This window comes from Marmota marmota, unplaced genomic scaffold (genome assembly GCF_001458135.2).
Source record: "Marmota marmota marmota unplaced genomic scaffold, marMar, whole genome shotgun sequence".
NCBI classification, from domain to species: Eukaryota; Metazoa; Chordata; class Mammalia; order Rodentia; family Sciuridae; genus Marmota; species Marmota marmota.
Genome location: NW_025999968.1, coordinates 60,325,973 through 60,340,254, shown reverse-complemented (window position 1 = coordinate 60,340,254; position 14,282 = coordinate 60,325,973). Strand labels below are relative to the sequence as shown.

The following is a 14,282-nucleotide window of genomic DNA, read 5'->3' as shown; positions in this document are numbered from 1 at the left end:
GACCTACATGGTCTGCACCTATCACACAGGTGTGCCCTGCTCTACGGGGGCTGCTGTAAAGGTGCAGGGAGTGTCCATGTCTCGCCCAGGAGTGTCCCCTTCTGTCTCTCCCTTCAGGCCCCTGGATCCTGAGAGCTCTCTAGCAGTTGGGGGCCCTCAGATCCCAAATAAAATCCTTGGATAAAGGGAATGTCTCGATTATTATTAGAGTCCAAGTGTTTATTAGCATACTTGTATTTGAGTACCTGCTGTCTACCAGGAAATGATCTGACATTTGAAGGTTAATAGGACCCAGTCCTGCCAGAAACAGGGTTTGCAACTTTAGGGCAGATTCAGGGCCCATTTGTGGGCCAGTGCAGCAGCCACAGCAGCCAGAGTCCTCAGCTGGAGGCAGAAAGAGGGGCACGGGTGGGGGGGTGATAGGTGGAGCCCCCCACTGCCCAGTCCTGCTCTGCATTCTGGGGAGTCGTCTCAGCCTGGGCAGCAGCTCCAGCTCGTAGTTTTCAAAGACCGCCTGGCGCGGGGTGAGACATTGCGTGCTGTGCCTCTGTCTCCCAGGCCTCTCAACAGCCCGCGGTACTGGACGGCGTTCGCAGGCCTTCTGAGACAGTCCTCCATGCTCTATGGAAGTGGACACCGGGTCGAGAAAGTGATCTCTCACCCCAATTATGACTCCAAGACCAAGAACAACGATGTTGCGCTTATGAAGTTGCAGACACCGCTGACGTTCAATGGTACGTGTGGCTGGAGCGATGCTGACGTTCAGTGGTGCAGGTGGCCAGGGTGAGGTGGTGCTGGGCCAGGTTGTAAGGAGAGAGATGCTGGTTGTTAGCGAGACGCGTGGTCAGGGAAGACAGATTGGCACTGAACAGATTGGCACTGCTAGAGGAGGGCTTGGCAGAGGCCAGGAGTGCCCTGGTGTGGGGAAGGGAAGCAGGGATGGCCAGATTTGCTCCTCATTGATGTGCAGCTGCTTGGCCCTTGCAGGACGTTTAGCAGCGTCCCTGTCCTCTGCCCACTAGAGGTCAGTAGCATCCACTAGTCGAGACAATCAAAGTTGTCTCCAGACATTGCCAGTCGTCTGCGGGGATGGAATCGCCTCCAGCTGGGAGCATGAGGCTTGCAGTTTCTAAAGAGAGCTCTATTCCCCGCGTACACTCAGGGAGTGATGTCCTTTAGAATCATGGGTTACACCAGCGCCTCCCCTCAGCTTCCTGTTTGGCCCCCACACTAGTCTATGCGAAGGTCTGGAATGTTCTAGCCCCAAGTGGGTGCAGATGAAGCAGAGCCTCCCCCTCCCCATGAAGAACTTTCCTTCAAGGTGGGAAAGGGCTCTCAGGGGAGCCCACCAGGAGCCAGGAGCCAGAGGCTCCACTGTGCTGAACGTGTGTTTTTAGGAGCAACGATGTCACAGGATTCAGAGGGGAACTTCTCGCCTCTTAGAAAGAGGGGCCTGCCAGGGCACACAGTGGGGGTGTCAAGGCACATAGGCATCCAGGGTTCTCGGGGCAGGGTGGTGGGGGCTGCCTATGCACAGGGCCAGGCCAGGCACAGTCTCTTGCCTGAGGCCATTGCTGGACTCCCAGGGCTCATGGTTTCCTCCTCTTGGCACAGACAGGGTGAAGCCCGTGTGCCTGCCCAATCCTGGCATGATGCTGGAGGCACAACAGCCGTGCTGGATTTCTGGGTGGGGGGCCACCTATGAGAAAGGTAAGGCTCAGGGCATGCAGGCCAGCGGGGCAAGGTGTGGGCAGTTGGTTTGAGTCTCAGTTCTGCTCTTCAGTGGTTGATGATCTGAGGCAGTTCACCTGGCTTTGTGCCTCCGTTGCCCCATCTTAATGGGGAAAAACACACTGACCCTACTTAGCACGCCATGCTTGGGATCAGGATGGGCAGAGGGAGGGGACAGCAGGCATGCCCTCAGGGAAGGACATCCACTCGCCCTTGAGAGCCGCTGGTCCATGCCTCTGTTCTTAGGGAAGACCTCGGACGTGCTGAACGCTGCGATGGTGCACCTCATTGAGCACTCCCGCTGCAACAGCAAATATGTCTACAATAACCTCATCACTCCGGCCATGATCTGTGCCGGGTACCTGCAGGGCAACATCGACTCCTGCCAGGTAATTGCCAGTTTCTCTTCAACTCTGAGCCTCGCCAGTTCCTGCCGATCCCTTGTGAGGGTCCATGCTCTGCGGGGCTCTGTGAAGCCTCCTGGTGATATAGCTCTGGGGCAGCTGTGGGGACTGGTGGTCACCAACAGCATGAGAGCCTCCTGTGCTTGGCTTCCTGGGAAAGAGCCCTTCCCTGGGGAAGTGCCGGGCAGCAGGAGGGAGTGTGCTGACTTAAACCACAGACAGCCGGCCTCTTGGCCACGCTGAGCTGGGCGCCTGTGTCCATTAATGCCGCAGCCTGCCTCCTGGGGTGGAGGGCGGACGGCACCCCCACTCCTAACCCCTGACCCTGCGCCCTCTAGGTGCTCTGAGATGGGCTGAGGGTTGCAACTAGCCTTTCTACTCTCGGTAACTTGCTGTGTCCCCCAGGGGGACAGTGGAGGGCCGCTGGTCACTTTGAAGAATGAAGTCTGGTGGTTGATTGGGGACACGAGCTGGGGATCTGGGTGTGCCAAGCCTAACAGGCCCGGAGTGTACGGAAACATGACGGTGTTCACAGACTGGATCTACCGACAGATGAGGGTAACTTCCTGTCCTTTCCACTGGGTTTCCGTCTCCTTGAGAGGAGGCCAGCTTCTGCTGCGAGAAGCTGGTTGGCCACCAATGCACCAGGCCACCCTGCTTCCCACGGCTGCAGTGAAGCTAGATCAAGATCACCTTCCCCCAATCCAGTGTCCCCAGGCCCTGGTGCCCAGTGGTGCTGGTGGCAGAAGCCAGCAGGACCCTCCTCGGGGCTCTGCCCTCTGCACTGGAGCCGGCTCAGCTGGCCAGTCACCACCGCCCACATCAACTGAACCCTGTGGTGAGGGGCAGGGAGCAGAGGGAAGAGTCGGATGGGGCGCCCCCCGCATGGGGACCTCCCAAGGGCCCTGAGCAGCCCCCACACTCAAGGGGTGCAGGAGTGTCTGGGGGCCTTGGGTCCCCAGACCCTGCAGCAGGGTAAGGAGCATGGAGAGGGTGACCCCAGGCTCCTGCCATCCTGCCCTGCCACCCTGCCCTGCCACCCTGCCCTGCCACCCTGCCCTGCCATCCTGCCCTGCCACCCTGAGCCCCTCTGCTGGCAGAGCTCTGAGTGTCCCCAGCTCAGGGGCAGCAGGCCGCCCATAGTCTCAGGTCCTGACGCCTTCCAGGCTGGCACTGGTGAGAGACATGCTCTTCCTCTCCTCGTGTCCCCAAGGTCCCAGGGGCTGAAGGAGGGCCAGGACCAGGGGCAGTGCTCTACCTCTGTCCCCTCAATGACATCTGGGTGCAGGGCCTTCACGTTACCTTGGGGCTGGGCCTCACCTGGAGAGGGGCAGGTGGCTGCACGCAGACAGGTGTGGCTGTGATTGGGGGCAACAAGGAGGGACAGTGGGGGCTGGGCACAGGGGTGAGGGAGCAGAGGAGCGGGAGTGTGTGGCTGCAGCGGCAGAGGACCGGGTGTCAGGACGTGTGGCGGGTAGGAAGCAAGGACTCCACGGTGACACCCCTGAGGTGTTGGTGTCCTCAGCCGAGTGTGGCTCCCAGGCTGAGCCTGTTCTCAGAGGTGCTGGGGTCCCTACCGCCCGTCCGCCTGCAGCCTGGCCCCTGCTTCCTGCGCCTGAGCCCTGCCATCTGCACCTGGAGGAGGAATAGCCTGCCTGTTGCTGTTTGAAGAAAGCAGCGTCTGTTTCTTTTTCCTTCTGAACAGGCGAACAGCTAACCTGTGTGGCCGTGTCCACGACTCCCTTGTCCTCAACGTCGTACCCAAGGACCCCTGGGGCTGATTTAATTCCCTGGCGTGTGTGCCTTTCCAGATGATCCCAGGTCCTTTCACTTTGATTAAACAGTGACTTGTCGTCTGCTGCTGTTGGCATCCGCAGGCTGCAGGCCCGCCCTGTCCACTCCCCCAACTCTCTGTCCAGAGGGGTGGCAGGCCCTCCAGGGACATGCATGCAGGCGCTGCCCTGCTGGGTCTTCCTCCTGAGCCTTGCTGCCCCCCTTTGGATGAGTGTGGAGGGGTGACCTCTGAGTGGTTGGATGACCTGAGAGGGAAGAGGGGGAGGGCAGGGGTCTTGGTGGCCAGGGAGGGCCACCTGAGGGCAGGCACATGGGCACCTTGCCACCTGGTCTCTAGGTGGCTGGTCATATTTTAGTGCCTTCTCAGCACCCAGGGTGGATGCTGGCTGGAAACAAAGGGACCAGCCCTCCTAGGGCACAGCTATGCTGGCCACTTATTGGGACAGCAGAAACCTTTGAGGCTGAGAGTGTAGGCAGAGCCCTCAGAGCCGGGGCTGAACACAGACCCACTCCAACCACTGCAGCCTGGCCCTGGCCTCTCCCTGTGCCTCCTCCCTTCCCCCTCAGAGCCTGTGCTGGCCCCTTGGCTGCCAGTGGGCTGAGCCCAGCCCTCGGGAACCCTCTCAGGGCCGGCTCGTCCCATGGAGGCCGAGGTCCTCTGGGGACTCAGGGATGTGCAGATCCGGAAGCCCTGGTTCCAGGTCTGGTTTCTCCTAGACTACCTCGGTGCTCTGGGACCTGGCTTCTGACGCCTGCCCGCACTGGGCTCCCTGAGCTCTACTTGTGCCCCGTAGACACAGCGGGCCTTTGAGTCTCTCGCACTTGACAGCTGGCTCCTAACTCAAGGTCCTGCAGAGGAGTGTGAAAGAAAAGCCCCCAAGCTTGTGACAGAGGGGACAGGTGTGTGCGGCACTCCCTGTGGCCCCTTGTGGCCCTGGGTTTCCACTGGAGGGAGGGCCCGCTGTGACATTGCAGAGTGTGACCACCTTGATCGTGGCCAGCTCTCGTGGCTCCAGTGGCTGATGTGCTGCTCCCACTGGGCTTGCCGGGGAGGGTGGGTGCTCCCCCACACCCCCGTGGAGTAGCACCGGGGACCTTCCTCCCAGGCCGGATGCTCAAGCTCCTGGAAGTGGCCAAACGCTCCCAAACACTCCCTTCTCGGTGCGTCTCCTCTCGGTGTGCACCACAACTCGTCTCCTGCTCTCTGTCTGTTCTAAGCTGTAAAATTCAATGACAGGATACTATGCAAATAAAGTGCGTGCTTTTTTCCAGTATTCATCCAGTCTTTGCAGTTGTGCCGGGCAGCAGGGCTGGGTGGCCTCTCCTTGTTCAACAACGAGTTCGGGCCCGGCCTGGGGGAGGGTATGCTGGTCAGAGCACCTGGCCAGGCCAGGTCCCTGGATTCCCACAGCCTGTCCTGTGGGATGTGACCCTTGATGACTCCTGGAGGGGCCTTGTCCAGGTTCCCACCTCTCCCAGATTCGGGCCCTGAGAGCCACCCGTTCCCACCTTTGTGCCCAGGGTACCCAGGTCCTCGGGCCCAGCCTGACCAAAACAGTCAGGTCCTTTCCATAGTCTCTGTTGGTTCACGGTGGCAGGAAGGCCTCCTCCGGTGTATCCATCCCAAGGCCCTGGAGTTGGAGATGCAGGCAGGAGAGAGACTGGGTGCCTCTCCCCACCTGGGGCAGAAAGCCTCTCTTCCTTGAGCATCCTCAGCGTGTAAGAGGGTTGGAGGAAACGACCATGGCTGGCTTCCCTCCCCAAACCTGTCCACATGGAAGAAAGTGAAAACAGAGCGAAGCCTCGACCAAGCCCTGGGTTGTCTTGGATGACAGGCTCTGAGTGGGGACAGTGGTTCTGGGGGAAGCTCCAGGGATCTGGGACGGCAGCACTGACACTGCTCCTGGGGGGACAGCTGGGCTCCCGGGCATCCTGGGCACGATACGCTCAAAAGTGACACACACAGCCCCCACTCCACGTGTTTCCGTGCAGATGCCACATCTGACTATCTTGGTGGGTCCCCGGACGGCATTCCCATCCAGCAGCCCCCAACAGCCCGAACCAGGGCTCTAGCGCGTGTCTCCGTTAGAGGCTGCGCCACCCTGTGCTGGCCTCCACAGTGGCGCTGCGGCGCTGCACCCTGGCTGTGGAGAACAGGGACACGGCCAGCCAAACTCAGATTTACAAACACAGGGCAATGAACAGCCCCTGAGAGGACGCAGCCCAACAGCGGCAACTGGAGGGAGCCGAGCACAGGCCGCCTGTGGGCCTCTGTTGTGGTCTGGATGTGAGGTGTCCCCCCAACGCTCACGTGTGAGTCAAGGCAAGAAGGTTCCGAGGAGAAATGATGGGCGGAGGCTTAGCCTAATCAGCATGAGTCCTTGATGGGATTAACTGAAGTGGCCGGTTTGGCTGGAGAAGGTGGGAATTGGGGTGCGGCTTTGGGTGTGTATTTGTATCTGGCCAGTGGAGTCCCCTTCCCGATCATCCTGGAGCTGCTTCCCTCCACCACACTCTCCTGCCGCGATGTTCTGCGTCACCTCAAGCCCCGAGGAATGGGGCTGACCTTCTCTGGACTGGGATCTCCCAAACCATGAGCCTACAAATAAACTTTTCCTCCTTTGAAATTGTTCTGGTCAGATCCTTTAGTCCCAGCAGTGAAAAAGTCCCTAAAACAGCCTCCCTGGGACTGGGACACTGGGATGCACAGGACTGGCAGATTCTCCCCACCAGTCCCCAAAGGGCTGCTGGCTAGCTGGAGGTCACATATAAGCCTCAGCAACGGGCGCTTCAGCAGGGAGGGCTCTGGAATCAAGGTAAGCAGTGTCCCTCAGAGCAGAGCAGGTGTGGTGCTTGCCCATGGTCTTGTCCGTGGACAATGACTTCCTCTAGAATGACTGATCTGGGGCGAGAATGACTTCACTTGAAAGGAAAAGCTGGGGAGAGACAAGAAGAGTGACTTCCTGTAGGGAACGCTGCTCCCCCCACAGGAAGTGGCCTGGCCTGAACCACCCAGCGTGCCCATCAGGGAGCTGGGGTCAGGCTGAGCCGGTGCTGCAGCTTGCAGCTGGCCGAGCCTGAGCCCAGCCTGGGCATGAGGGCTGGGTCCACCTCTGGCAGAGTCCCTGGGGACAGTCACCCAAAGCTCAGGTCCCTGGCAAGCTTGGAGCCCTTTGCTCTAGTTCTGCCGTGGCTCAGTGGATCCGGCTCTGACTCCAGAACCAAGGCTGTGACCAGAGCTGACCTGGAGCTGCCCTGCACGGCCCCACAAGCCCACACAGGGCTGGACAGCATGGCATGGCCGGGAGCCAGCTCACCAGCTGCGCCCAGTGTTTGAGGCAGGAGCTGGGACTTTCACTACTGGAAAGTCACACTGAGAACATCCCTGTCGTAGCCACCCGCTCAGGGGGAACAAACCCACGGTCGGTGTTTGAGCCCCAAGAGCCACAGACCACCTGGAGCCCCCCGGCTGGGACGGGGACTCAGACCATCTGAAACCCCTGCACTCCCAGGAGCGCTGTTTCTGGGGGAGGATAAAGGGGAACTGGACCAACCTCAGGCCTCTGGGGCTCATGGCCGCCTGGGGGAGGGTCTGCCCCTGGGATCCATTCCTTCCTCAAGGGACTGAGCCTGCCCTGGGCTTCCCCACGCTGGTAGAGGTCCAGCTCTGAGCCACAGGAGGACTGCACTGAGGGCGGAGGCCCTGGCATGGGAGAGGACAGCCGAGTCCAGAGGGTCAGGGAGCCAGGTTCACGCCAGCCCCCAGCTCCTCCCCAGCACGGTCCAGCCTCCAGGGGCCACCGGGTTCTAGAGACCAGGTGCTCCAGACCCACCTTCCCCCCAGACCCTCCAGGGGTCTCCAGGAAAAGTGCACACAGCAGAGTCCATGTCAGGTCTGGAAACCTCAGATTCCATTTCTGTCCCACAGAACTGCAAGTCCCTGCAAGACTGGGCAGAGCCTGCCAAGGGACCTGGCCATGGGACCTCACCATGGGCAATGACTCTAGCAGCCACCAGAGGGCGGCAGCCACGGCGAACGCATCAGCCTTAGGGCTGCTCCCAGGCAGGACTGGGAGAGGCCTGGGGTGCCTGGAGGGAGAGCCTGGGGGTGTCTCTGGAGGGAGAGGATAAGTGGTGTCTTTGGAGAGACTTGGGGCCATTAGGAAGTGGCACGGGGACTGGGGACACAGCTCAGATGGTAGCGTGCTTGTCTCGCATGCCCAAGGCCCTGGGTTCAATCCCCAGCACCACAAAAATCAAAAAACCAAACAAGGAGTGGCCCTGCCCACCCAGCCTCATGAACTGGCGCAGTCCTTTCCCCAACTGCAGCCGGCGGTCAGCTCTGGCGCTCCCGGGCTCCGGGTCCTGCTGCAGGGGCACAGGCAGCCCCCACCTCGTGGAGACACCTGCCACAGCTGCGGACTATGCCGAGCCCACAGTGCTCCTGCATCCCGTCTTGGAGGCGAACCCGACACCGTCCAAGGATTGATTAAGAAGCTTCATGGTCAGAAGAGATCTGGGTCGGGGTGTGCCTGGGAGGGGCAGGGGCATAACCCAGACCCACCTTGCCCCTGACAGGCAGCGTCCAGTGTGGCCTGAGGCCCTCCCTGTCAACGGGCAGCAGAGTTAGAGGATCACCGGCTGTGGCTGCACAGGGACCCCAGGCCCCAGCAGGACTGGTCGGCCTGAGTGTCCTAGACAATGTCCCCCTGCTGCTTGGTCCTTGCCCCTCGTGCCGGGGGTGCTCCCTGCCTTCTGTGTGGGCTCAGGCCTTCCTGAAGGCCAGAGCTGCACTGCTCCTCTGAGGGCCAAGGCCACGGCTGCCCCGTCCCCGGGGCACTGCTGCACGGCTGCCCTCCGGCCTGGTGGCCCCAGGGGATGAAGGTCAAGCAGCAGCATGGAGGCTCGGGTGTGGGGTGTGGCTCCTGCTGCCCATGGTCTCCCTGCTGGCCACACAGGGCCTCTCCGTCCTGCAAACCCCACCAGCCGCCCTCTCGGCCAGGACCTCTCAGCAGAACTGGCAGAGCGTCCTCTCCACCAGGACCCAGAGAGCCTCACCTGCAGGCCAGGCGCCCAGCAGGTACCAGTGACAACCTGAGGTCATGGCTTCCCAAGCTTGCCCCCTTCCCGGCCATCTCTAGGAAACAGCAGGACGCTGCGGTCCTCTGTCCTCCAGGCCCTGGGGAGGGCAGCGTCAGGGCAGGTCGGGCACAAGGCCCCTCCTCCTGCCATACTCAGGGTTCCCCAGGTACAAACGTGTCAGAGAAGTGCCGGGCAGCAGGGTTTATTAGGGACAGGTGGACACCCACCACGAGCCCTCCCACCCACAGCAAGACAAGGCTCCTGAGAGGACATTACAAATCAGGAAGGACACTGGCAGGGCGCTGAGCCCTCTGGCCCAGCTCAGGGCTCTCCTCTGACCACTGGGAATCACAGGCTCCCAGAGCCCCCAACCCTCATCCAGGGGCCAGCAGAGCCCTTGCCTGGGCAGCCGGGCTCATGCTCCCTCTCTGCTGGGGGACAGTCGTCACAGAGCCACCAGGAAAGGCCAGGGCCGCCTCCCTGTGCTGTGGACCTGGTGCACACAGCCTTAGCCAGGGAACTTGGCCAGCCGGTGCCGAGCCTGGGTCAGGCGCGAGAGCCGCTCCTTCAGGAACTTCCTCTTGTCGCTGGTGTCGCTGCGCTCCTTCAGCAGCCAGCCACAGGCGTCCTTGTCCTGCAGGAGCAGGAGCATGGCCTTCTGCAGCTGCTGGCCGAACGTCTTCAGGACGAAGAACTGGATGATCAAGGGCACGAGGCTGGAGATGCGGTTGTGAGCCTCCTGGGAGGAAGGGACAGGTCACAGGAGCCGAGGCCAGGTCAGCAGGGCACGCTGACCTCCCCACAGGAACCCTGGACGGACCCAGACTGGGGGTGCAGGCCCTCGCCTGGTCTCAGTCCCGACAGAGGCTTCTGTGCTGGGGACGGGGGGAGCCCTGCACGGGGCAGAGAACCACCCCACAGGTGTCCAAGACCGAGCTGGAGTGAGTGTTCCCAGCCTCCCTGACCATCGGCTCGTCCTCGTGGAAGAGGCAGACATTCCTAAACCAGACAGCAACACACTCGGCACAAAACCACATCCCTGACGGCTCCTCTGCACAGGCCAACCTCAGGAAATCGGCATGTGCTGGAGCTTGGCAAGTCCTGCGACCTCTCTGGGGCTCAGTCTCCCTCCCTGGGAGGCAGGGTGCAGGGCAGGACCCTCTGGGATGGCCCAGGAGATGAAGCGTGTGGTCAGATGCCAGCGAAGAAGACGCCAGGCAGGCGAGGAGCACCCAGTGGCTGCTGCAGGGGAGGCTGAGAGGGAGCAGAGCAAGGTGCGCCTGGGGCGAGTGGGTGGGAGCCCCAGCTGCTGTGCAGGAGGGGACGGCTGCGGGCAAAGGGGCCCTTGGGGGACATGCTGGGACCTGGGCATGCAAGGGTCAGCTGGCCCTAAGTAAGGAGATGACTCTACATTGTGGGTGGGCCTTGTCCAGTCAGGGAAAGGCCTTCAGGGCAAGAGGACACCCCAGCCGCGGGCTCGGCTCACTTGGCCCCAGTTTCCAGCTCCACAGTCACTGGCCACAGTCAGTGGCCAATTTTTGACTTCTTAGACATATCCCTCTGGTCCTGTCTGCCTGCAGAACCTGGCTCGGGCACTGCAGGCTTCCACAGGCATGGGCTGTGGACAGGGTCACCTCTGCAACATCCCTGTGGTAGCAGAGGCTGCAAAGAGATGGTGCTGTCAAGAGGTGATGGACTCCTGTGCTCCACCCTAACGTGGGACACTGGGCAGTCACTGGGGGAGCCAGGTTGCTCTTGGCATCTGAGTGGACCCATCTCCAGGGAGCAGTGCGAGGGGCCAGGTGCAGGGCCGTGGGCAGCCTGCGAGCCTTTGTGCAGAAGGAGGAGAACACGCAGGTGCAGTGCAGCTCTGCAGAGCACGGAGTCACCTGGGAGCAGCCACAAGACCCTGGAGAAGGGCTGCTCCTCGGGCAGGCTGCAGGCTCCCACGGGGTGGTGGCCACGCATTTGCAGGGTCAGCCGTTCTGCTCCGTCACACCTCACCCTCTCCCCAAATCCCCTGTGCCCCCTGGGGCAGCCTGAGCACACAGGTGCCAGGGGCTGCGGGATGGGCCCTGCACTCCTGCCACCCCCAATCGGCTCACTCCGGGTCTGCAGCCCTGAGTCTGCAGGGAATGGGGCTGGGACCTGGATGCCAGCCCTGCCTTCCGAGGGTGCTCTCCACCTGGACCCATGCGCTGCACCAGGCCACGAGCCACAGTGCCCCTGGGCCCCCTAGGCACAGGGCATCCAGGCAGAGCTGCGGGCTGTGCAAGGTGCACACAGAGACACTCTGCCCACCGCAGCCCAGAGTGGGGAGGGCTGGGTCTGGAAACCAGGAGGGGCCAGCGCCTCACTCTGCAGATGCTCAGGCCCCAGAAGCTCTGCCTGAGCTGCACCTGTGACTTCACATGGGGAGCAAAGGCAGCGCCAGGCCAAGCAGGCGTCTCCAGGACATGGGTCCCTGTGAGCTGCCAAGCCATCCCAACCCTGTGCTGGGGGACTCGCCCACACACCTGTCACGGAACATTCTCCATGAGACAGCACTGCACAGAGAAGAATCCAAGTCTCAGAGAGGGTAAGTGGCTTGGCCAGAGCCACACAGCCAGTGGAAGCCAGATTACCAAGTGCTCTAAGCCACAACCAGTTCTGTCTACATGAGGTGGAGCTGCCCCCAGGGACGCTCACCCAGACCTGAGAGGTGGAGCTGGCTGATGGTCACCTCACAGCCACCGTGCCATAGACAGAGAGGGGCTCAGGCAACAGGGAAACCACAGAACCCCTAGGATGGAGACCCTGCACACGCACCTTGCGATAGGCATCGAGGTGCTGGAAGATTTCAGCCATGGACGACTCCTCTGCAGAGACAGACTGGCTCTGGCCGTGGGATTTCCTCTTCTCCTCCTCTGCCTCCTTCTCCCTGACGCCCTGCAACGCGCCCCGGTAGACCTGGTCCTGGCAGTACACGATCTGCTCCATCTGAAAGTGAAGCCGGATGCACCTCTCCGCTCCTTGCTCTTGTTCCAGCCTGATGTCCTCAATCTTGGACTGCGGTGAGAGAGACACAGCTCAACCTCCTCCACCAAGTCACCCGTGCAGTAGGCAGTGGGTCATCAGCATGCCCACAGCCTGGGTCACCAAGGTGAGCACGGCACGGCCTGGGGCAGCCTGGGCCACCCCCTGCTCATCAGGCCTGACCCCAGCTGAGGTCAGAGCCCTGGGGTCCTGAGCCCACTGAGCAGCCCTCTCCCCAGGTGGCCCTGCTGGGCTCTGGGCCACGCCTGTCCTCTGGGCACGAGGGTCTCCTTCACTCCTCGCTCTCTGCTCACTCTCCACAGATGCTGTTTCTGTATTCAGCTTCTCACTGAGGGCCCCAGCTGGGGGCACGCCCACCTTGTGACCTCCAACCTGACCAAGGCGGCCTCTCTCCTGAGAGTCACAGGCTGCGATTCTGCCTGCTCTCTCCCTCCCCAACCCTCCTCTGGCTCCAACCCGACCTGGTGGAGGAACTGCTTCTCCAAGAGCCAACGAGAGGCCGGGAACGGACAGAGGAATCAGGTAGGGTCCCCCGCCAGCCTGGGGTCAGCCTTCGAAAACCACGGCTTCTTCTCACCTTGGCAGTTTTGTGGAGGTTAAAAAATTCAGCAAAGTTCTTTTCTGAAGCATTTGTGAAGGCGATTCGCACCATATCTGACCAAAGAGAAAAAGAGGTTCGACAGTGGTGGCGGCCCTGGTGGCCCACGCAGCCGGCACAGAGCCCAAGACACAGGACAGGCCAGGGGCCAGGCCTGCTCCCCCTCCCGCACCTGCAGAAGTGGGCCCTCAGGTCCTCGGAGGGGTCTCCTCGCTCAGTAGCCCTGGCCGCCACTCCACAGAACACTCGTGTGAGCTCAGTTTCAAAGAATGTGGCTTGTGGGGACCAGGATTCTAGTCATACTTAACGATAAAACTGTCACATCAGCCTGAAGGTTGTCCAGAGAATCTGCAGGAGCACGATATTCATTTGAAACGAAATGCAAGAGCCGATTCTCACTACATAGAAATTCCCGCCATCGCTCTCGTGTTAGGAGCACACATTCCCGTTCTTCCTATTCACGGGATCGTCCTTGATCCCAGAGCACCAGATCGTCACCCTTGAATAGTCTGAACTGACCCCAAACCTCAGCTTTGTGAAACACAAGTAGCTCCCGAGATGCTGACTGACTGCACTTCTCTTGGGTAACTGCGGGGCCTGCTGCAAGGACCACAGGGTCACCAGAGGCCAGAGCTCTGCAGTGACGAGGGTGCTGGTGGGGACGCCACCCAGCAGGCCAGGTTCCTGGGACTCACCCTGCTGAGCCCGGGGAGGCTGCCCCACCAGCTGGCCCCTGGCCACCTCTATTACCACTCTTGATGAAGAGGCAGGGTGTGCGGGGAGGGGAGGAGGGGAGACATCAGGCCTTCTCCAAACCTCGGGGAGATGGTTTCAGGAAGGGGTGAGAGAGGACCAAGTCGGGTCTGCCCTCAGGGCTCTGACCTGGTTCCCTGACCGCAGCAATGCCACCGCACCCACTCGACCCTTGAGGCAGTGCCAGGCCCTCACCGGGTGCATGGCCATTCCCCCAACCCCGCTTCTCAGAGGAGCCAACACACAGAGCGTTGCAAGGGCTGTGCTCAGGGCCGTGGGGCAAGGGGCAGGGTGGCAGAGGGGAACCCCAGCCTGGCCTCCAGCCCTGACATGCCTGTTGGGGGCATGGGGACCTCCTGCCTGAGAGGAGCATCCCTCGCCCCACTAAACATTTCTGTGGGCACAGACAGATTCAGGATGAGGGTTGGTCACCAGGAGGACAAGCCAGCTGTGGAAGCTGCCCTGTCCACCCCACCCCACCCTCCGGGGAGGGAAGTGGGGCTGGGGTTCCAGTCATCACCAGGCCCGGGTGGGGAGGCCTCCAGAAAACCTCTGAGCGTCTGAGCTGAGACCCACGCCACCCGTCATGGCACAAGCCCCGTGTCCTCAACACCCTCAGCACGCACAGCAGAGGCCAGGCGGCATGTTCCCGGGATCACCTGTGACGCCCCAACCGGAGGACGGGGCAGGGCCTGAGGGACAGGCAGGGATGTGCTCCTGATGGGCTATGCATACTCTTGGGGACAGTCTGGGGGAGTGTGTCCTTAACCAGTGGGGTGGCAGTGTCAGAATGGAGCCCAACAGCAGGCTGGGGTCTGGGCGGCAGAGAGGGCTGCTGGGAGAAAACCCCCGGGAACAGCTGTGAACCCGAGCCCGGCTCCGAT

General features: G+C 61.5%; 2 protein-coding genes across 11 annotated transcripts in view; one reads left to right on the top strand and one right to left on the bottom strand.

Moving 5' to 3' along the window:
• The window catches only part of Tmprss2 (transmembrane serine protease 2), a 35,809-nt gene extending 30,606 nt beyond the window's left edge, over positions 1-5,203 (top strand). For 6 of the 7 annotated variants that reach the window (XM_048803700.1, XM_048803704.1, XM_048803703.1 and 3 more), the window contains 5 exons: positions 559-734; positions 1,615-1,710; positions 1,978-2,120; positions 2,541-2,693; positions 3,841-5,203. In XM_048803700.1, the coding sequence (XP_048659657.1) occupies positions 559-734; positions 1,615-1,710; positions 1,978-2,120; positions 2,541-2,693; positions 3,841-3,852 (580 nt within the window). In that variant the 3' untranslated portion in view covers positions 3,853-5,203. The remainder of the gene's footprint in view (positions 1-558; positions 735-1,614; positions 1,711-1,977; positions 2,121-2,540; positions 2,694-3,840) is intronic. The other variant, XM_048803702.1, reaches the window with a different exon arrangement.
• A 3,994-nt stretch (positions 5,204-9,197) lies between these two features.
• Mx1 (MX dynamin like GTPase 1) overlaps positions 9,198-14,282 on the bottom strand; it is a 30,600-nt gene continuing 25,515 nt past the window's right edge. For all 4 annotated transcript variants that reach the window (XM_048803698.1, XM_048803697.1, XM_015478790.2 and 1 more), the window contains 3 exons: positions 12,625-12,701; positions 11,820-12,059; positions 9,198-9,750 (listed from right to left, as the gene is read on the bottom strand). In XM_048803698.1, coding sequence (XP_048659655.1) covers positions 9,520-9,750; positions 11,820-12,059; positions 12,625-12,701 — 548 coding nt within the window. In that variant the 3' untranslated portion in view covers positions 9,198-9,519. The remainder of the gene's footprint in view (positions 9,751-11,819; positions 12,060-12,624; positions 12,702-14,282) is intronic.